Source organism: Crocodylus porosus, unplaced genomic scaffold (assembly GCF_001723895.1).
Source record: "Crocodylus porosus isolate Cpor-Errol unplaced genomic scaffold, CroPor_comp1, whole genome shotgun sequence".
NCBI classification, from domain to species: domain Eukaryota; kingdom Metazoa; phylum Chordata; order Crocodylia; family Crocodylidae; genus Crocodylus; species Crocodylus porosus.
Genome location: NW_017728943.1, coordinates 88,816,923 through 88,840,587, shown reverse-complemented (window position 1 = coordinate 88,840,587; position 23,665 = coordinate 88,816,923). Strand labels below are relative to the sequence as shown.

General features: G+C 43.2%; 1 protein-coding gene across 1 annotated transcript in view; it reads right to left on the bottom strand.

Moving 5' to 3' along the window:
• The window catches only part of SMYD3 (SET and MYND domain containing 3), a 731,370-nt gene that overhangs the window by 606,734 nt on the left and 100,971 nt on the right, over positions 1–23,665 (bottom strand). The window contains exons 2-3 of the mRNA XM_019549760.1: positions 18,383–18,446; positions 602–709 (exon numbers count right to left, since the gene is read on the bottom strand). Of these exons, the coding sequence (XP_019405305.1) occupies positions 602–709; positions 18,383–18,446 (172 nt within the window). The remainder of the gene's footprint in view (positions 1–601; positions 710–18,382; positions 18,447–23,665) is intronic.

Below are 23,665 nucleotides of genomic sequence, written 5' to 3'. Positions count from 1 at the left end.
TAGCCCACACACATTTACAATGGAATCACAATGTCCAAAAAACTGTAGGCTTACTAGGGCTTTCAAGGGAGTTAGAAAAATTCAACAAAGTTAAGCTAACAAGGCTCACAAAGTATGGCACCTATTCATCCCAAAAGAAAATATTCACTACCACTAGTCCTTCTGACAAATCTTCCGTATTTGCTTCTGTTCAAACATGACTTGATCCTAGTTCCATTAAAGTCAATGGCAAAACTCATAGCAGTTTCACTGGTAAAGGATCATGGCAAAAACTGCTTTGACTTCCATTTCTCAGGCAGACAAATTTTGAGACTCCATTATATGGCCATTGCATGAGAGGAAATCCCACTGGCTTCAACAGAGGCTCTTTGCCCTACAGCACTTTCATAAACAGGTCCCTGAAGCATAATTTTGTCCATTTTCATATTTCTCAATCCTTCCTGAATTGCTGAGAATTAATCAGTGATTCTGTAATGCAAAATTCATTTTGCATTTTTTTCATCTACCCAGTCATCTCCACTTTCTAATCTTTAATTACATTAAAAATGTAGAGTGCAAGAGTGTTTTTTGGGCTGAATATATTTAACACAATGTCACTTACTAGTTTAAAAACAATCCTTCCAACAAGTCTTACAGAGTCAGGAGGAATATTGGGCTCAACGCTCTTAAGACACTTGCATTCCCGTTTGTGGTCCTGCCAATCTTCTTTCTACAATATTAGGGGAGAAAAGAAAAGAAAAAAGGATTTATAAAACCACCCACAACCAACAGGAAGATTACTGAATACTTTTAGACAAACACATGCACTAATAAGACAAATTATAGAGCAGTGGTCCCCAACCTTTTTTTGCTGTGCCCCGCTGCTGGGAGCAGAGTGCGGCAGTGGCTGCCCAGGGACCGGGGAGCTCCTGGCACATGACGCAGCTTGTCTTGAGTGTGGCGCTGCCAGCATTGCCCCCGCAATACTCATGTGGGTCATGACCTCAGGTTGGGAACTGCTGCTATAGAGGGAACCAGTGGTAACCTAAACATTTTGGTCATTTAACCCTCTTGGTCATCTTTCAGCCTTTTCATTATTTGCAGCAAGCTGGTGCCACACAGCAGGGGAAAGCCCTTGCCACAGGAGTCAAGTTTTGTTCCGTTCCATATAGAATGTTTTATGCAATTTACTTAATGACGTCATTTGTATGCTTATGGTCAACACAGCTTGGCCCAAGCAATGACAATGTTGGGTCACACAACTTGACTAATGTAGCAGCTGTGGCAGAGGCAGATGCTTGAGAGCATCTAGGGAGAGGGGCAACAGATCTAAATGAGAAGTTATTGGAGTAAGTGGGCAGGTGGCTACTAAGGCTGATAGCACTGCTGGGGTTTAAGGTGCTGGGAACTCCAGAGGTTCTTCACTGAAATGAAGAAAAAGCTGGTGCAGATTCTACTGAGGGAGAGGTGAATCCTGGGAGGGCGGACAAGTGCTAAAGCTAAGTGGGAAATCTGATGGTTGGGAGCACTGGGCAGCTGGTACCCAGAGTAGTGAGAGTGAGGGAGTCTGCAGCCTATATTGGGCTCCATACCTTACAACTACTCCAGCCCCTGCTTCTTGCTCTTTCTTCCTGGCATTAATCCAGCAAGGGAAGTAGCAATAGAAGCAGCACCACAGAAGTGTCTACCTACCAAAATACAGAAATGCCTGCAATCATCCCCCAGCTCAGCAAAACACATGACAGTTCAGCTGAAGTGAGGGAATATGCCACAGCTTTGCCAAATGTATGAGCATCACCTAAGATGTGTGGCACTTGACAGCCCTGCCTCAAGCTAGCGAAGTGCTTTTCATTTGTCCCACGAAACTCCCATTCAGAGTTTGCTGGAATTCAACCTGTTAGAGGCACTGAGGGGAAGTGACAAAACACATGTCTCTTCTATCACTTGGGCTGTCAGCAAAATTTGGTGGGCTGCCAAAAAATAACTAAGTATTCTAAAGTGCCCTTCTCCCTACTAAAACTGCCTCCCAACCACCTGCCCTCCTCTCTGGGACAACACACATAAGGGTGTTGATCCAGTTATAAAAATCAGAGTTCAAGCCTTGATGATGCATGATGAGACTATTGCTATAGTAACATATTATAAAATTTGATTTTAACCTTTAAAATAAGAAGAAATTACCAACACAACATCAAAAAGGTATTTAGATTGAAAGATCAAGTACTTGAAAACCAGATTTAAGACCACTTGGGCAACTAAAATCAGTTCCTTTGTACATATACATCATGGTCCAATCTTTAATTATATGATCACATAGTATTTTTTCACTTTTGTCAATGCCTCATAAGCTTAGAACATTTTTATTTAAGCTAACTGTAAATCATAAACTAAAGCATCATGTTTCTTTCCTAAATTAGGCTAGATTCACAACTAATGCATACCTTAGACCAATAATTCTCAACCTCATTAGACTCATGGGATCCTGCCTTAACCTCAAGGCACACCTCAGAAAATGCCAGCTCTTTGCTTTCATTGTTGTTGTTTTTTTGAGTAAAGAAAAAGAATAGAGCAATTCTTCTGTTGTAGAGAACTTAGTGAGCCCACAACAGATCAGAATATTTTTGACGCTATGAATTCCTATTAGAAAAATTTGAAATTTGTGGGTTTCTCATGTGTACATGTTTACACACCTAACTATTAATATTGTGTGGCACCCTGTAGCACCCTTAAAAGGATCTCACAGCACCCCAGGATGGCACCCTGGCTAGGAATATATGCCTTTGGCAATAGCAAGATACAGAATATCTGGCTCTACAGATACTGAAAACATATATTGTATTCTAAATCAGGGTTTAATCATCTCAGACTATTTGTTTGCCGAGTTTGGGATACTGTGGACAAAACAAAGATAGAGGATTGGTCAAAACCAATTTTAGGAAAGGCAAAGAAATGTCTTCTTGTCTGCTCAAACCAGGTGGTAAACAGGTATATAAGCATCTTGGAACATCCATTTTGGAGCAGATTTCAACATAAGCAGAGCCACAGCACTTATTTCTGCTTGTACGTGTCCATCTCATCCACTGAAGTAGGCAGGCATCCTATGTATTGGCCACTGGGACAATATATATTAATATTTTGAGGTTCAGTATTGAGAATACTCAAAATTCTATCAATTAAATGTACTAGTACAAGGCAAAGACAGCACTTTTACAAAGAGGGCATACTATTACTTCGAAAAGAAGTACTACAGTAGTTGTTGAAGATTCTTATATTTAAAAAGCCATCTCTTCAGTATCACACTATTGCTTTAGGCAACGGTTCTCAGTATGTTTAGACTTAAGACCCCCCTCCACAAGTTTTCGGAATTTAGCAGTACCCCATTTAAAAAACTAATATAACTGTAGTATAAATATTATCATATAAACATTATATTATGAATACTGTGTTATTAATTCATTATATTACTATAATATAAAATGTAATATAATAGTTACCCCTTCAGAGGATTCTTCCCTGGCTCTGCTGGCCACGTGCATATTTGCTTCAAGTGTGGTGCCTGCACTCCTTACACATGGGTGGGTCCAGGTCACTGCTCAGGACTGGGATCCAGCAGACCAATTTCCAGACTTAGTTATCCCAGGATAAATCTAACCTGAACAGCCTCAGGGCCAAAATGGACAGAATCCAAGGACATTGAGCTAGCAGAGACAAGGCACTGGGCTACACTGAGGAAGTCAGAGGGGCAAGGATGGGGCAGCAGAACACATGAAGGTGCAGGTTCAGAAGTAGAAGAGAAAAGGAAGACACCCTCTCTGCCCTAGTCTGTACCTGATAGCAGTAAGCACAGACCCCACCACTGCAGCTACTTCTCCAAGGACTCACAGACCAGCATAGGCAGATTAATGGATGGGCCAGCTGGGCATGAGCCCAGGGGCCTCTACCAGGTCAGGGAGGGCCCCAGGATCCTCATCACCAGGGAAGTGAAAGCTACAGTTTTAAACTCAGAGCCCATTTTTGTCTCTCAGAAGGGAGACAAAAAAAAACGGTGCCAAGTTTAAAACTGCAGCTTTCACATTTGCTTCCCTAGGAGCTGGAAGCGGGGCCCCTCCACCAATGGGGCTGTGGGGGTGGGGGGAGGCAGGGCTGGGGCCAGGCCAGAAGAGCCATGCCAAGCCTGGGGGAGGAAAAGAGAGGGGAGTGGGCTGAGTGGTGCTGCACCTGGCAGGGAGGGGGCCAAGCTGGGCTGGGAGAGCCATGCCCCATCTGGTGGGGGGTGGGAATTTGGGCTGGGCCGGGCCAGAAGCATTGTGCTGCATCACGCCTTTGCAAGCGGTGGTGCTGGGAGGGCCTTGGGGGCTATAGCCCACAAAATCAATCTTAGGTCCCCCACAGCCACCCCTCCCCATACCACTGCCCACCCACAGAATCATGGCATGGCACTCCCAGCCTGGCCCAGCCCAGCCCGGCCCTCTGCTTCTGTGTGGCTGCATGGGACAGCTGGGCAGCAGCTCCCTGCAGGTAAATATAACAGGGGCTGTGCAGGGAGCTGGACTGAGCCACAGGTGGCTCACGGGGTGGGGGGACTGCCTCCATGTGATCGAGATTGGGAGAAAGGGAAGTCCTGTGAGGAGAATAGTCGGGAAAGCACTGAGGTCCTGGAGGGGAGGGGAGCCAGGTGTCTAAGAAGAATGGTTGCTCCTTAAGGAGATGATCCTCCAAGCCCAAAGGGTGGTAATTCCAACATGAATCAAAGGGAGCAGGAGGGCGCAAAAGCCCCCAAGGCTCACCAAAAGCATCCGGGAACATCTTCGAGCTAAAAGGGAGGACACCCAATGGAAGGGAGGGGCCATCACCAGGGAGGACTATACTACAGTTGCTCTGGGATGCAGGGGGCCAGTCAGGAAGGCCAAGGTAGAGATGGAACTGGGACTACCTACCCAGATCAAGGACAACAAGAAGTCCTTTTCCTTTTTTAAATACATAGGGGGCAAAAAGAAGGTACCAGGTAATGTGAGGCCCATGCAAGACATGCTAGGAAATCTGGTCGTCACACCAGATGACAAAGCTAACCTATTCAACAACTTCTTTGCCTCCATTTTCCTGAGCAGGGACCAGATCAGCCCCCACACTGGGCCCCCCTCAGGCCCCAGGGTAGGCGCACCTAGGCTAAGGATCAGTGAGAATCTAGTCAGGGAACTTCTGGAGGGACTGGAGGTATTCAAATCAGCTGGTCTGGATGATCTCCACCCCAGAGTGCTGAGGGAGTTAGCTGAGGTCATTGCGGGACCCTGGCACAGCTTTACCAGAGCACTCATGGTGCTCTGGTGTGGTGCCAGAGGACTGGAAGAGGGCCAACGTGGTTCCCATCTTCAAAAAAGATAGGAAGGAAAACCCAGGGAACTATAGGCCAATTAGTCTTACCTCAATCCTGGGTAAGCTTTTTGAGAGAATTATTCTGGCACATGTCCACAAGGGGCCAGCAGGGGAGATTATGCTTAGGGGCAACCAACAAGGATTCACTAGAGGCAGGTCCTGTCAGACCAACCTGGTGGCCTTCTATGACCAGGTCACAAAATCCTTAGATGCAGGGGTAGCAGTGGACATAGTCTTTCTGGACTTTTGGAAGGCCTTCGACACTGTCTCTCATCCCGTTCTCATTAAAGAACTGGGGGACTGTGGTGTCGACACCCACACAGTCAAATGGGTCGTCAACTGGCTGGAGGGTTGCACCCACAGAGTGGTAGTGGATGGGTCATCTTCAACCTGGGGGGGATGTGGGCAGTGGGGTTCTGCAGGGCTCGGTCCTCGGGCCCGCGCTGTTCAACATCTTCATCAGCGACTTGGACGAGGGGGTAAAAAGCACTCTGTTCAAATTTGCTGATGACACTAAGATGTGGGGGGATGTGGGCATGCTAGAAGGAAGGAATAGGCTACAATCAGACCTAAACAGGTTACAGGGGTGGGCGGAAGAGAATAGGATGGGATTCAACACTGACAAGTACAAGGTGATGCACCTGGGGAGGAAGAACCAGCACCATACCTACAGGCTGGGGAAAATCCTCTCGTCAGTGCAGAGGCAGAAAAGGATCTTGGAGTCATCATTGATGCCAAGATGAACATGGGCCGGCAGTGTGGGGATGCAGTCAGGAAGGCCGACTGCACCTTGTCATGCATCCACAGATGCATCTCAAGCAGGTCCAAGGAGGTGATACTCCCTCTCTATGCCGCACTGGCCAGGCCGCTGCTGGAGTACTGCGTCCAGCTCTGGGTGCCGCACTTCAAGAGGGATGTGCACAATTTGGAGAGGGTCCAGAGGAGGGCCACTCGCATGATCAGGGGGCAGCAGGGCAGGCCCTACGAGGAGAGGCTACGGGACCTGAACCTGTTCAGCCTCCACAAGAGAAAGCTGAGAGGGGATCTAGTGGCCTGTTACAAACTAGTCAGAGGGGACCAGCAGGCATTGGGGGAATCCCTGTTTCCATGAGCACTACCAGGAGTGACTAGAAATAACAGTCACAAGCTGGCAGAGGGCAAATTCAGATTAGACATTAGGAGGCGCTACTTCACTGTCAGGGCAGCTAGTATCTGGAACCAACTTCCAAGCGACTTCCAACTTCCTACCCTGGGGGTCTTTAAAACAAGGCTAGACAATCACCTTGCTAGGGTCACTTGACCCCAGTACTCTCTCCTGCCATGGCAGGGGGTCAGACTTGATGATCTGCTCATGTCCCTTCTGAACCTGCTAACTATGAAAGCGTGTGTGTGTGTGTGTGTGTGTGTGTGTGTGTGTGTTTATGGCAGGGAGAGTGCGTTTGCATCTGTGTCCATGTGCAGAGAGTGAGAGTAGAGTGTGCATGCCTGCATGTGTGCGTACATTCAGCTGTAGTGGGGGCAGGAAGCTGGGAGAAGAGGTGGGTATGTGCCCCCCCAGCCCAGCAGGGTCCACCTAGCCTCCCCACCAACACTAGGAGGAGAAGGGAGGGGGAGGAGGGGGCCTCTGATTTTGTGTTTGCCCGGGGCTCCATTGCACCTTAATCCTCCTCTGCACACCAGGATCCTAAGCCACCTGAACTCAGAGCCTCAACCACTGGCTTGGAGAGGGCACATGAGGAGATGCAGGATAGAGCTGTGCTGAAAAGTGTGGCTGTGTGTACATGCCCGCCCACCCTCCCATGGCAGAGAACACTGCTCAGAGCAACATCCTTGAGGGGGGTCTCACAGTACCCCATTTGAAAAAAAACAAACATTGGCCTAACTGCATCAAGTGCAAAACTAGCTTGGGGTAAGCAACAGGCATTTTGGAATTATAGTTGAAATTAGCTTACTTAAAAACACTCTGGGCACTCAAAAACCTGTCTGTCCATGCATCCTACAACAAACAACATCCACCTATATTTCTATCTAAAACTCCTAATCAAGAGGGTCTCCAGAACTCCAGGACTACTCATTTCTGAAGAGATGCACCTTTCTTGGAAGAGGTCACAATGTCACCTTCACTTTTCTGCAGAAAAATACTATGTGCAGAAAAATACATTCAGTTCTTCCTTCATTTCAATCTCAGAAAGAAATAGGCAAGGTAAAAAAAGACACCTGCTGCCAGAACTGATAGAATAATTCCTTTGGAATTTATGAGATTTCACTATGGCAATAAGATGAAGCGACTTAGACTTGGTATTTTCCAAACTCAGAGGAAGCTAACTTGTGACAAAAGATGCAGTTGACAAGCTTAAGTGAATCTGAGGAATTTCAAGATATACAGTGTCAAAAGGTAAAAGTATAATTGGAATGGAGGAACATAAATAATACCAAGGGCCAGATCCTATGGCACCTATTAGGTAACAATGGGTAGGTCAGGTCAGCAATCTATGGCCCAAGGGTAAAAAGCAGATCTGGTCCATATTTTACTAACCCCCTACTGCTTTACCAGACATATTTTACTAATGACTGTGACCCCTGCTTTGTATAGAGGGCTTCCACTCCCCCCAAAACACATAGCCTCTGCTCATGCTTGCTGGCAAGTCACAGCTCCAGACTGCTGCTTGCCACACTTTTCAGTAGCATGTTTTTGGTGGAGGAAGCATTACAGGGGGCAAGAGAGCTAGCTGCCCACCACAGAAAGGAGGGAAAGCAGAGGCAGCAGCAAGAGACTGCAGCCTGCAGCAAAGGCAAGTTCCTAAGGGGTGGCCTGCCATTAGTAAAAGGTTGCTGACTCCTGGACTATGTGCCTAAACATGGCCCTATTCAACTTTGCTCAAGTCCCTGAAAGGCAGTTAAAGATAAATAAGTCCTAAGATGACAACGTGATATGGAAGCAAACACATTAACATTTTTTCAAGGACCTGAGCAGAATGGAATGGGATCACACTTGGGTTGTAAACAGATGTCACATTTGCCGTGGGCCTGATTGTTAACCCAAAGTTTGACCCAGACCAAAACAGGCATGGCGAAAGTCATTTACACATCACCCTTCCAAGTTGCACTGCTGCTCCTCTCTCAGTAGGTGGCTGATGAGACCACATATATCCTGGCTAACTTATCTGGGGAATGACCCATGATAACACTACAGGCACAAGCCACAATGTCCCAGGAAAAAATGAACAGCATATTTTATTCCAAATAATTTGGAAGGACCTGAAGCAACGCAATAAACTTATACATCTGTAGGGTCATGGGACAAAATGCTTTCTCCTGGGAGAAATGCAATGTCTATTTACAGCCTTAGCATCTAATAGGCAGAAAAGAATCTGGTCCTAAAGATACCTGCCCTCTTTGCCAAAATACAACTGCTTAAAAATAACTAAGGAGTTTCCCCATTTATAAAGCTTCCTACTTGCCGCTGGTTAAAAAATATAACCAAACAGGAGGAGCGCCAGTGTTGTAAAGCCCAGACACCCAAGTAATGAACTTTTCACTGTGATCACACGTTCAAAAGGCAGGGAGATGTAAATTTTTGTATACTAGTCACCAGCTCCTATACCCCTAAATGTCTTCAAGCACCTACTAAGAAGAGTTGCAACACAACTATCTCGTCCCAAGAAACCACTTTGCATATGTAAAGCATGAGCTTGTCAAAACCTTACACAGGTATTTTAAGACTTTAGTGGACAATGTAAATCATGTGACATCCTATGGCATTCTTTGCATAAAAATGAATAAACAGATTACCAGTGCAGAAAAGTGCTAGAGGATGTGTGTGAATCATCATCTGTTTGAAAAGAAAGTCAGTGGGGAAAAGTTGCAGGAATTAATCTAAACAAGACTCCATTTGAACACAGGGCTGATTTTCTTTTCTTTTGGTTTACTTTTCCCACCTTACTTCACTAAGCTTGGATTTTCTTCTTTGGTATTTCATGAAAACCTCAAAACCCAATACAAAGTCTTTGTAAATACATCTAAATAAGGCATTCAGAGCAATGTTTGAAGCCATTGAACTTTGTTTCAGCTATTTTTTGTAACAGGGAAAACATCTAACATAAAAAAGATACAGGAGTTAAGAAGACAGAGTTCCCTGAATATGGTTTAGGATGGGATGTGAAACTTAGTATGGCCAGCAGGGCTGGATGAGTGGCATGGGGCTGGTCCCAGAACTGGTCCCTGGACTAAATGAATAGTGCAGGGTCAATCCACAGGCTGGATCTGGAGCACATGAACATGTCATCTGACCCATGGGGCTAGAAATTTGGCAGCAGCAATATTAGTCATCACTGCTCCTCCAACCATCATATTTCTGACCTACAGGCAGCAACACAGACCAGGTGGCATATAGCTCCATGCTACGCATTCAGCCCATGGGGTTCCCCATGGGTCTGGAAATTCAGCAGCAAGATGAACAGCAGCTGCATTCATTGCTGTAGCTCCAAGAACAGTCACTGAAGATGGGTTCCACTGCATTTCCTGCTTGCAGAATTCTTTTCATCTAGTTATACGAGGGTCACAGCAAGGAGAGAACATTCAGAATTGGGAGTGGTCAGTCATTCACCGTAATTTCAGAACTTGCCAGCAACAAATAACCATCTATTTTTCATTGCATGTTAAGACAATTACAAATGCTGTAACTTTATAAACAGTGACTGACATTTGTATTTCTTTTCAAAAGCAAGTTGTCAGTATTAGGTAGCCAGTGATTTATTTCAGCACAGCTCTCTTACACCTACATAAAACAGTTCATTATTTTTTCTTCGATATGCGAGCCTTCTCTTGTATATCATTATTATAACACCATAAAGGAACAAAATGACACCAACTCAGACACTGAAGTGAACACAGTTAGTGTCACAAAGTGTCCGACAAATAAAAGTTAAGGATCTACAGAAGAGAATTATTTTTGTCCATGAGAAACAAGGTCAAGCTTGTAAATGTCCAGACATCATTGTGTGTAATATAATTATATTGGTATTTTTTATCCTGCTTAAGCTAAAATTGCTCCTTGGAGTCAGCCTTTATCTGTCAATTTTTCCTCTAACATAAATGCTTCATAGAATTTTAAATATGTTAAAGGTGACATCAAAATGATTAATAGCTTACCCAACCAATAAAACACTAATGAGATGAGATATGCAGCATCACATAGCATTGTGTGTCACAGTCTTAATCTTGGAGGTACATTTCACACTAGAATGATGTTAAGATAACATCTTTTCTTTACAATTGCAGTCAAACTGAAACTGATCATGGAGTGAATTAGTTTATTTCTTTTGCTACAGGAACACTGGAATAAAGACAGACATTCAGATTTCAGAGACTGGCCAGAAAAGCTTCTGCAGCACTAGCAGAACATGATGTAAAACATTAATAACCCTATCACTACATTCACAATAGTGCTGCAAATTAAGTAATCAAAAAAACCCACCGAGTCATGGTGAGACAGGCCTACATCCTAGGATGACATTTCATCATTTGTTTAGTTAGTGCATTTAGAGTCTGAGGATGCTTGTACACATGATGAAAATTGCCTGTTTTGTGGTTTAATTGCATCACGCTGTACACATAGGGGGTTTTTCCACCATTTAAATGAGTCTGTCACATTACAAACTAAACCACATTCGCATGTGGTACCACGTTACACCTTTTGACAGCTTGTCCTGCTGCGGGAAAGGTGGCCAAAAGGCAGAAGCGGTAAGGGGTCCAATCCTTTTTTTTTTTTTTTTTTTGGCAGAGTCTGGCTACGTCTCCCATGGCCAGGGGGCAACGTACTGGCAGGCCAAGTGGCCCCTGAGCTGCAGGGAGCCCCTTTCCTTCCCTCTGCAGCATCAGTGCCCTCTGGGGCTGCCCAAATGCTGCCCCAGCTTGGGCTCATGGAAGAATTGGATCAGGCTGGGTGCTGAGTCCAAGCTAGGGCAGCACCTACCAGCTAACCACCTGCCTGGGCAGCCTCAGGGGGCGCTGCCACCACGAGAGGAAGGACCAGGGCCCCCCACAACTCAGGGCCTGCCAGCAGCTCACTCTCTGGCCACAGGAGAGGTGGGCAGACTTTGTGGAGGGGAAAAAAAATTAAAAAGATAGGATTGGGGCCCCTCTCCAATTTCCCCTCCCTGCCCTCCAGTGGAGCCTGCTTGTGCAAGCTGTTGCTACGCCACACAGCCCCTGAGCTGCCTGGTCCTTCTCTCTGAGACAGCAGCATCACAAGTGGGGTGCTAGCAGCAGTTCACACAGGCACACTCTGCCAGAAAGAAAAAAACCAAAACAAACAGCAAGAGGCCTGAACCTTTTGTTTGTTTTCACAGAGCTTGCCCACCTCTCCCACGGCTGGAGGGTAAGCTGCCAGTAGGCTCCAAGCTGTGGGGAGCCCCAGTTCTCACAACGGCAGCAGCATCCCCCAGGGCCACCTGGGCTGGCAGCTAGCAGGTGGGTACTGACCTAGCTCAGAGGCAAGCCCAAGCTGGGGCAGCATCCAGCCTGCTAGCCATCTGCCTGGGTGGCCCCAGAGGGAAGGACTGGGGACTCCTCAGCTCAGGGGCTATTTGGTCCACCAGCAGCTCAACCCTTAGCCCACTATCCCCCCGGCCACAGACGGGCTCTGCAAAAAAAAATTAGGCCCCTTGCCATAACAGTGATGGAGAGCCCTAAATTGAAAATGGCGAGTTTTTAATCATCACAATTAAAAACCCACTGTACAAGCACCCCCACATTCTGGGCAAGGGTGAGTAGCACTTAGCAGGATTATGTAGCCACAACCTTCATGTCATTTTAGAGATTTTTTCATAGTGAATTTCCTCAGATTTTTCAATACTTGCAACATGCAACTTCAGAGCAAAGACAGCATAAGGTGAAAATGAGGCTGTACCCAACCTTCCCCCAGACAAAGGCTAGCAGCTTACCATGGCTGCAAGACAAATATGTACTTGCCACCTATGCTGTCAAGTCCACCATCCACTGAAAAATGGGGAACCCTTGGTCCGTAACTGGATAAAGAGGGCCAGAATACAGCCAGTTTAGTATGCTGAGTGGGCTTAGACTCCATCAAATGAGAAGGAGCTTCTCCTCTTCCTAAGATTGCTTGGCTGCCCTTCGTTTTGCAAGAATCTGTGGATCCACAGTTACTGCAGGAAATGGAGTGATGGGGAGAAGATGTGGAGCTCTCTGACTTGAGAAGAATAATACATGGAACAGAAATAAAAACAGTCATAACAATACTAATGGGTACAGAAAGCCTTAAATTTTCCTTGGAGAGTAATGGTCAGAAGATTTAGAATAGTATTAGAATGGTGGTGTAATGGAGGCAAAGTGGGAGCAGCCTCCACAGGTGTGTTGGAGAACAAAGCTGTACTTCAGACAGCGAAGGAGGAAGGCAATGCTGAATTTTGCCTAGGTTCTGGATAGGACAGGAAGCAGAAGGACTAGGAAGCTATGAAGACAATGAGTGGAGGCAGAACTCTCTCTGTACTGCTCTGCCTCTTTGCACCACTCAAGCCCATTTCTGCCCTGAAAAATCTCAACTACTCTCTCTGCAAAATGAGGGGGGAGATCTGTCAATTGTCATCCATACCACAAAGCATACCCATTTTCTTTTCACCACACTTCTGCATACGTACAGCTACTCATCATTTAAGGCACTGATTCTCAGCCAGGGTGCTCTGAGGGTCCTTGTAAGGGTACAACAGAATGTTAGGTATGCAACCATCTCACATGATTCATGTGATAAACCCAAAGATCTCAACAGGCATTGTGTTCTGCTCTGGTCTTTCCCATTTCTTTGCAACAGAAGAATTGTTCTATTCACAGATTCACAGAACTTGACGGCTGGAAGGGACCTCGTGAGATCATTGGGTCCAGCCCCCCTGCTCTGAGCAGGAAAGACTGCTGGAGTCAAATAATCCCAGCAAGATGTGCACCCGGTCTCCTTTTGAGGATCTCCAGGATAGGTGCCTGCACCACCCCAACTGGGAGCCTATTCCAGAGTCTGGTCACACAAACCGCAAAGATTATTTTTTTTATAGTCAAAAAATGAATGAAAGCTAAGCACTGGAATTTTACGAAAGGTACCTAGAGTCTACAAGGTTGAGAAACACTGCTCTAAGGGCTCCTAGTCCCCTCAACCTGGGCAATCCTCAGCCCTCTGCACTGCTCCCAACTCTCCCTGCCTCACCCCCAGGCTCAATACCCTGAACTAGCCCCCAACCCAACCTCTATAGGATAGATAAGGTTACCTTCCCAATGAGATGACTTCACTCTCTTTGTAGGGTGACTAACTAGAGTCTTCTCTTTTAAAAAGTCCATTTTGTTAAATATTTCTGGATGACATTTATTAAATGATACATTACAATGAAGAAACATTTGGATCAGCATTTTCAGAAATGCACACTTGGATTTTTCAGGGCAAAATATTTTAATTTTGTAGATGTTATTCCATATCATATGTCAAGGATTATTTAGACCTACTCCTAGGATCCTGAGGACCCTTACAAACCTACATTTCAACAATTATTTTAATAAATCAATCAATCAATAGAAGCTAAAATCTAAACAATAATGTTTTAAATGGCTTAAAACATTTTACAATTCAATTTTTAACATTTAAGTTAAAGTTTAAAACTGAAAAAAAAATATATTAAGCGGGGCTTAAAACTGAACTCTGGTAACAGCCCATTTTAGGGAAAGCTGTTATAAAACAGGAATGGGCATTTTAAACTGAAATTTAGTTTTAATCTTTTCTTATTGCATTTGACAAAGTAGTCCAGAAACTTAGCTTTCCTAAGCATTTCACTCTTAAGCATTTACTACTATATGATTGACTTTTCAGCCATCAAAATTTAATCAGGTCATTCTGCAGCTAATCATACAATATAAACCCAGGCATACGATTCACATTCCTAAAGATCTGCAATTATCAATATAAAATAGAGTCCTTCTCAGCTAATTTTAAGCATGCGAACTGCAATTTGATTCAATGCCCACCTGTTTATTTTGCACACCAGTTTATTCAATTAAAAATGTACACACTAATGATTCAGTGAAATCTAGTGAAGGAAAATAAAACCTACTGCCTTTAACTTGGCTGAGGTGAGGCAATCTGTATAAAAATTCTGCAGAACATAGGACAAAAATTAAAACAAGATCAAAGGAAACACTGTCAGACAGAGTAGCCCTTTAAAAGGCTAGGAGGACATTCTTGCATGGCCTTATTCTGAGTCTCTTTTACCTGAATTATTTGCCATTGCTAGCATTAAGGCCCATCCCAATAAAGTGTTTTTTGTGGCCAAAGAAGTGCCCCTCTATACTCTCCTCCTCAATTTCTTCAACTGTCATAAAATAGTAATAACATGTATCATATTTATCACTGTTTCAAAAAAAACACCTCAAAACAAAACAAAAGCAATTTAAATGTAGGCTGCTCGAAATCTTGCCTCACCAAGTTCAATGCTACCTTTGCTACTGACTTCAGTGGCCGCATGGTCAGGCAATATTTTTGTTTGATAAACCTGCTTTTCAAGAAAAAAAAAGTTCTTCTACACCTGGTGATATTTTTTCAATTTACTAACTTTGTTCCTAGTATCTTCCACAGGAAATCCAATTGTGACATTATTACTGATGCTACACTAAACTATATATATTGTACACACATTCACAGCATAATGAATTTAAGAGACATACCTACCCAGCTTCCTGCTCCATATGTTCTAATAGCAAAATTGGCTTTTTTTTTCTAGTCACCAACGAAAGACTTTAAGTATGTACTATAATCTGGTCACAAAAATATTATTTTAGAAATTATCAAGACCAATTAAAAAATGAAGATGCATGGTCTTGCATCTTGTGTAGTCATTTATACTTTTGTACACCATACTACCACTGATCTGGCAACATTTCTGTGCTACCTTCCATCACAGAGGTATAAATGACAATAAAATGCAAAAGAACATGGAGAATTAACCCTATAAGTTGGAAACCAGTCACAGGAATATAGAGCCCTAAGGCACCACAAATCATTTTCAAAAGATGTAGTAACCATAGGTTTGCCAATCCATGCCAGAAATTATTCTTAAAACAAATTATTTTACCACAGAATTGGTTTAACTAAAATTAATGTTAAATATACATAAGCAAGTTTTGCTGACCTTGTGTACCCTAACAAGCCACTGATTTCTACTTCATTTTTTGATTTGTTTATTCTACTGACAATATAATTTTAAAATTAAAAAATTAAAAATACGTATTTTAAGAAATTTTCTTTAGGTTGATGTTAATAAATACAACAAAAAAGTCTTACATGGACACCAGGGGCATTCAAAGGCTAACATTAAACACACAACTCTTCTCTAAACAATTAGTTTTAGGCATCCGTTTTGAAAGCATTACCTTAAGTCAGGGCGTCAAGAATACGTTCTACAAGCTGGATACAGCCCACAGTAATACTGTCTGATCTGTGTGGCTACAAGAAGGATTGGGAAAAGTAGTGATAGGGCCTGGTACCAAAATCTCAGGTACAGTGCCTTTTTGGGCATGTGTGTCGGTGGGGGGGTGAGAGATGACTCTGTTAACCCCTACAACCACATTCGGATTTGGCTTGTGAGATGTGCCAGGTAAATCTAACGCTCCTGATCTAAATCAATAGGAAAAGCCAGACCAGGAGTAAGTTGCATTGCAAATATATTAGTATAGGAGTGGTAAGCCTGTGACATGAGTGCCACAAGTGGAATGGACAGCTTCTGTGGCTAAGTATAGACAATCAAAAAGCCTCAGGCTGAATCAATTCAACTTTTGCAGGCTAGTCAGAGCTGCGTAGATTGCACTGAAAAGCAAGTGAAGAGAAATTCACTTTTGATTTTGGAAATGCAGCCACTTGCCTGCACTGGCCCAGACTCGAAACCAGGAAGGGGGGCGGGGGACAGTAGAGCACGCTTCCCTGCTTGACAGGAGCAGACAGCTTGGGCCAAGGCTAACTCACCCACTCTGCAAGGGTGGGGTGGGTTTGCAGGAGAGATACAAAGCATCTTGGGATGCTGGGGGATTGTGAATTAACTTGAATCTGGAGAGGATCTGGGACAGAAGTTCAATAAAATGATTTAACCTAAACTAGTTAAGTCTGATACTACATCCATCCAGGTTTATCTTAAACCGTTTTTGGCCATCTTCAAAGCAGTTTATGTGCACTGAACTTCTGTTGCGTTCACGATCTGAACCATTTCTGATCACTTATACCGATTTATGCGTAATTTTTGTCCCTAACCCTGTCTGTTGCATATGATAGATCATGGATGGGACAGGCAGCATAGCAGTAGCTGATAGGGCAGGAACCAGAAAACAGACAAGATCAGATAGGGAGCACAGGGCAGGAAGCAGAAACAGAGGGAGGATATTAGGTCAGGAGCACAAAGAAGGGAGCAGAAAGCAGAGTAGCAGACTGGATAGGTGAAGTGCATCAGAGTCACACTTGGGGAAGGTGCAGAGCTAATTTGTGGCATGCCTGCCAAAAACTATACAAGTAGATTCCTCCCAGGGATTGCAATGCTGATGTTGTACTGATGTTTGCATGCCACCTGTAACCCCGAGTGTGATGCTGTCATACTCCTGGTAAGATTATCCAAGACAGCAAAGTTGAGAGTTCCAGACTAATAGAGATCCAAAAATAAAAATAAGTCCTCAACAGTGAAGCAGGCAGATTAAACAAGAATACTTGACAGTGGTCATGTCCACATGTACCACTATAACACTGTTGTCAGTGCACCATCATTTAGTACTTCATTTCGGAAGTACTAAAAGATGGCACAGTAATAGCCCATACTTCACTGTGCACACTATGCATGGTTATTTTTAGGCACTATGTCACCATAGCGACACATTACGAGGGAGCACGTCACTACAGCGACACAGCTGCAGCATCATGGTTTCTGCCTGCAAATCAGGGGTGGGCAATTATTTCAGGCAGAGTTATGGCTTACTGAGTTTTGGCAAGCCATCAAGGGCTGTATGACAGGCAGCCAGGGGCAGATGTATATTAATTTTCTAAATTTTTTAGGGGCCCCGCAGACCGGATAGAATGGCCTGGTGGTCCGCATCTCACCCACGGGCCACATTTTGCCCATTCCTGCTGCAGATTCTGCGTCGCTGTAGTGTATTACTACAGTGATGTAGTGTCACATGTAGACACGCCCACTGGCTGCAAAAGGAGGAAGAAGGCTGCAACAGAATAGAAACCTCCAGTTGTCTGGCTTTCTTTGCCACTGAATTAATGATTCCTGCAAAGAATCATGTGGTTGCTGATGTACAACAGTGCACATGGGACTCTTCCTTCAATAGCAAATTAAACAGCAAGAGACAAGTGTTGACAAAGGAATATGCTAGTGATTACTGGAAGCCCCTAGCAACAGACCTACAGACACAATGATTGCATGATTTTCTGAAGAAATGCAATAGTAACATCAATACTTGGGAGAATCAAGCACCGAGTCATCCCTAATGGCGCCACGTTGTACAATGTGGCATGAATTATTTCAAGCAAATTCACCTCACCATGGAGGCTGATAGACAAGATAGACACAAAGAGAAAGATCTGTGACCCAACATCACCGGGATCAACTCCTTCCTTCCTATTCGCCATTTCTGCAGTCCAACATGCAGATCTTCAGTTGCCTTCCTCAGTTATCTATAGACTTACTCCTTGTTTATTAGATCAGTGTCACCCATGTATCAAAAGATGGCTTATGACAACAATTAGTTGGTGCAACAAGAGGTGCAAACAAGGTGCAGGAAGAGATAAATGTATTTAATTGTTAATTACCTGTTGATTTAATGAATTCTTAATGGATATTAGTGGATAATGGACAATGTAATAAATGTATTATTAATTGATGATGAGTATTAATGGACAATGACAACCTAACAAATGCAATACAGGCCCCACAACTAAAGGATTAAGATGGCTGTTTATCTTTAGTACTTCAGTTATTTTTAAAAATTATCTTACCTGACAGTGTTTACCACAGTATCGGGCAATTTTACACTGAGAGCATCTAAGCAGGTTTTCATTCCTGAAAAAAAATAATCTGTATTAATTATTCAAGAAAATATTTTCCAAATATTTGAAGAAAAAAGGTGTCATAAAAATACAATTTGCCTAAAACACATTTTACATGTACATGAGTCACAGCAAGAAGCTAGAATGTCAGGTTCTGATCCTTTAATTTAGGGATGTCAAACATATGGCCAATGGGCCAAATCTGGCCCACAGAGTCATGTCATCTGGCCGACAGCCTTGACAAGGAGGGACCTTCCTCTGACTAGTCAAGCACTCAAGACAAATTTTACACCTCTGCTTTAACTGATGTGGCATGTCCTATTCTTACTGGAATCAATAGGCTTCCTCTTCAAGAGTAAGAGTATCAGAATCTAGATTAGAAACTCTCTGTATTCCCGTGAGATGGTAAAACAAGAAATATTTTTCTCCACTTTGTTGTCAAAGAATTAGACTGGGTCATAAGCTCAATAAGTAGAAACCTAACTAAGTAGCAGAAGGACAAAAGGTTTTTCATGGCCCACTTGCAGCACACAGAGGCAATTTCAGGGGCATTTTGCAGAGGACTCTCCCCTCACTGCTGACTGGCAGAAGGGGCCCCTGTGGCCCCACCTCTCACTGCTGATTGTCAGAGGATGCTTTCACTAGGTCTACATCACTACCACTTTTATTTTGGTTGGTTTTACAAGAAATCACAGCCAACGCCAGATTTCCCAGAGATAGTGGACAACACTGTTTTTTGAAGTTTCCACAAAATCCATGAAACCATGATATAGGTACGTCCCCATCACTAAGATCTCAGAGCTGTCCTACAAAACACTAGGCAACATAGCAGTACACTATGTTGCAAAGCAGAACTCAAAGAACCAGGATACCAATCATTACTTGTCTTTAGCAAGATCCCTGCTGCAAATCTGCAGTTGGGATGCTGAGGTATAGTTTATACTATAACATTAACCTATCAGTGGAAATTTCTACCTTAGAAATAGGTATCTTGTGATTAATGTTATTATATTCCAAAGTAAAAACCCAGTGTGGAAAAAATCTTGGAGCTGGGGGAAAGAGGGATGCATAAAGCATTTTGATTGCACTCTCAAAAATTATCACCTGGCTTAATTAAGACTCTCCACTACTTTCTTGATGTACAGGCATACAACTATGAGAATTCCACTTGTAGAGAAAATTAATAAGCACCTTGTAAATTATTAGATGGTCAAGAAATACTACGTACAAAATAATGCAGAAAATAAATCATACCTTCACAAGCCAAATACCATTCTCAGTTGCACTAAACTTAATCTAAAACAACCCCATTAAAGCAAATGGATTTACTCCCGATGTAAACCAGTGAAAACAGGAAAGACGTTGGACTCTCCTCCTCTCTACTTTAAATTCTATAGATAACAGAAGATTTTGAAGATCGCTATCACTTACATGCCAGTACTGTCATAGCCCAGAAAGTTCAAAGGTTTTCATTCTCTTTGTCAATTTAAAACAAAGATACCACATGCCCAGTCCAATTTAACATACCTCGAGCATATGGGTACAGAAGCCTTTACAGGTTGGGGACTACAGTCAGACTGGACCCAAGCAGGGCGCGGGGCCCGGGCCAAATCAGCCCATGCAGGGCCCTACCCCCACTCCAATACCCCCTGAAGAAGCTGCTGTGGCGGTGGGGACAGGGAGGGCGGGGGTAGTGAGTGGCTGGACACGGAGCCACTGCTCCGCCCAGCTCCGTGCCACCACTGCTCCACAGGGCCCCCCAACATGAAGTGCATGGGGTGGTCACCCCAATTCACACCCCCCAGGGATGGCCCTGACTACAGTAAGGCTACAACAGCAAGCCAGATCGTAGAATCCTCCTTCTTAGAGTGTGACAGTACTCTTACTAATAAGGAAAGCCAGCCACATTTCTTACACTAATGAACTACAGTTATACACAAAAGATACAATGCCAATCTGATAAATATGTAGGTTTAAAAACCATTCTACCCCTGCTTATTCCTGGGCACCTTTCATCTGCAGTGCCTTCTAGCTGAAGACTAAAACTCATTTCAGTCTAACACTGGCAATGGGACTACAAGGAAGATCATCTTTTTTTTTTTTTTTTCCTTTTTTTTTTTTTTTTTAAAAAAACAGGTGAGGCAAGTGACGCAGAAAGACAGACAAGTGATTTAATCAAGTCTATATCACAAGGACCTGACCATATAAGATTACTTAAGATTACCATTGCCTGTACAGGGATTTCATGTTGCTGCAAACGAGCTCTCTGAACACTCGCTCCTAATTTCAAAAGCACAGTGGTAACCAGCAACCTGAAATGACAATCTAGCTCCAGTGAAAGCAAAGGGAATTTTGTCACTGGACTTCAGCAGCGGTTCCCAGGTTTCACTCTTCTCACTCTGAATATGGCACTTTGACACAAGGTCATTCTTTGTTAATATTTACATTAGTACATAGCCAGTTTTCCCCTGGCCACATACTCTTCAATCCCATTTAATGCTCACAAATTCCTTAAATGTCTCATCCAAATAAGGGAAAACAGTACCAACTGGCTGCAAATATAAGCATATATACTTTTTGCGTGATGCAATTGGATCCCTGATTCTACTAATTTAACTGACAGCTAAGAATCTACAGCTGCCCACAATAAATATAGAATGCCAAAAATGAAACAGACTAAGATCTTTTATCTTGTATGTGGAATTTCCAGTTGTGAGAAAGAAATTTTGTATGACAGGAGCAGAGATGTGACACTTCATTACTGCAGGACCGTTCACTAAATGCCCGAGGGTTTCACTATTACAGCTTATGAGCTTTGCCCGTTTAGAAGTCGTATATTCATTAGAGTGACCAAACATGAACAGCAAATAGTAATAAAGTAGTGTTAAAAATATAAGCATTGTTAGTTATATGGAAAAACAATGGTAAATTTAATTTATAGAAAGAGTATGAAAGGATGGTAGGCTGCAGCTTAAAGACACAAATTTAGGTCTGCATTATTATTTATACACAGTGAAGTCAGTCATTTTAGCCACAGTATACAAAGTGGTATAAAAATGTTATCTACCTCCACCAGGATGGCTCACAGATTGAGAGGGAAATTGACAATCTTTGCACTACTGGAGTGCAAAATCACCGTCTTTAAGCCACATCATATTTTACTTGTCTATATGTTACCTAATTAAAAAGAAAAAGGTACTTTAGAAATGTTTGTTTTACACACATTTATAGCTAGCATCTTTCATAATCACCACACCTACAAAATGAGGGGCCTTAGTATCATGATATATATTGTGTAAGAAAATAGGTAATTTTTAGAATTCTTTAAATGTTACCTAAATTCTCTTTTCCATACATAATGTTGCCCAAAAAACCCAAACAAATAATGACGGTTTGGAGCTGCCTGAATCTGAATGTTAGAACTAGTCTGGAGGGAAACAAACTAACATGCATTCTCTCTCTCTTCGGCCCTACACTCTGTTTTCCTTCTTGCCTCTTGACCAAAGTGAAAGTTGCCCTCCCACCAGATGCAAGACCACCTTCACACATAGCAAGCCCTCCCTCCCCAATGGCATCTTGTTAGACAGACCCTCTCTATCACTGCCCGTTTCGCTGACTGTGGACAGCAATGAGAGTGGCAGGCCCACCCCCCCCGGTACCTGATGAAAACAGTGTTGGCTTGTGGTCCTGTCTGGGAAGGCACTGTACACACAAACAGTCAAAGTGTGTCAAGCCCATGCTCTGGCTGCCTGCTCTGACACGACTTGGAGGCAGCACCTAGCAGCAGCAGCACTGAGCAAGCCCACCTGGCCTGGCACACCCTGTACAAGCTAACCGTAGCCAAGAAAACTGAAGACCCAACGGCAGCTGCTGCACAGAGCCCTGGCCACAGGCATTTTTGTCCACCACTTATATCTTGCACAAAATATAGACCAATTTGTGTCACACTGGACAATCAAGGGGGCCCTCTGAGATGGAATATGGACAGCTGTTCATGTGTCTAATCCCATATGGGCATGTATGTAATCCCATAAGGGGCATGCGGGAGGAGGTTTCAGTCTCCCGTGACTACTACCATGTATTTCATGCTTAGCCCCAGGAAGGGACACGCACTTTGCATTTTCACCATTTGATTTTAATATTTGTATAACAAAGTCTTAAAAAGTTCCTTTTCCCTCCTGACTACTCCTTACATATTCTTTAATATTGAGTGACACATTCTTCCTGGGATACGATAATCTTCAAGAAACCTACACTTCCTTTCTAAAAATGGGGCAAGTATTCCACATTTATTTTAATTACGTAGTTTAATAGGACCTCTCCCTGCAGGTTTTTCAAATCAGTCGAAGAACACACAACAAAAAGTTCTACTTCTTTGACCATCAACACATTACCTTGGAAATCTTCCAGTAAGCCACTCAAAATAAATTAAATGCACACTCAGCACTGCCTCTGCAAATCTGTAGCCGAGCCTGGAATGATGTAGAAAGTTAGAGATCTAGGACCTTGGTTTTCTATAAGGCCACATATAATCTTGTAGATGATCATGCTGTGGATTTACCCAAGTTATTCCGCACAGTGGCACCCCTGAACAGTTTTGCAAGATCAGAAGCACTTGGTTCTTCCTTATTTTGAAATATAAAGTAGACATTCTCTCCACAAAATGTTATGTATCAATATTTAAGGGCCCCTGTTGAACTTCTCACCTTAATCATTCAAATACTATTGTTTGTGATCAGACAAATATTTGTTATTATCAAATTTAATTATCCCTATGTAATTTTGCCAGAAGCTGAAAATGTCCGAGTCATTTGCAAGCTCATCCCTAATTCACCCTCTTGAAGTTGGATTGAGTAGAGGATGCATCTGAACTAATGTTTACATTAGGCAATACATCTCTAGGTGCAATAGCTTAAGTCAAACATGATTTTAAAAGCATAAAAACACAGTACTAAAAAGTACCATCCAAAAACACAATTTATTTGACCTTAAAAGCCATGTTTTATATTAATGCCAACCTTAGCAAATGAAGAATTTTTTAACCTAGATCCATATTTTAGGAGTAGATCTTATGACCTTGGCATACTGCAAAATATCTCCTCTTGGTATCTGAGAAGATACCACCCCCCCACACACAAAAAACATATCAGAATTTACTGCAACAACTCAAGTTATATAACCTTCCTGGACTTCCGGAAGGCTTTTGACACTGTCTCTCACCCCGTTCTCATT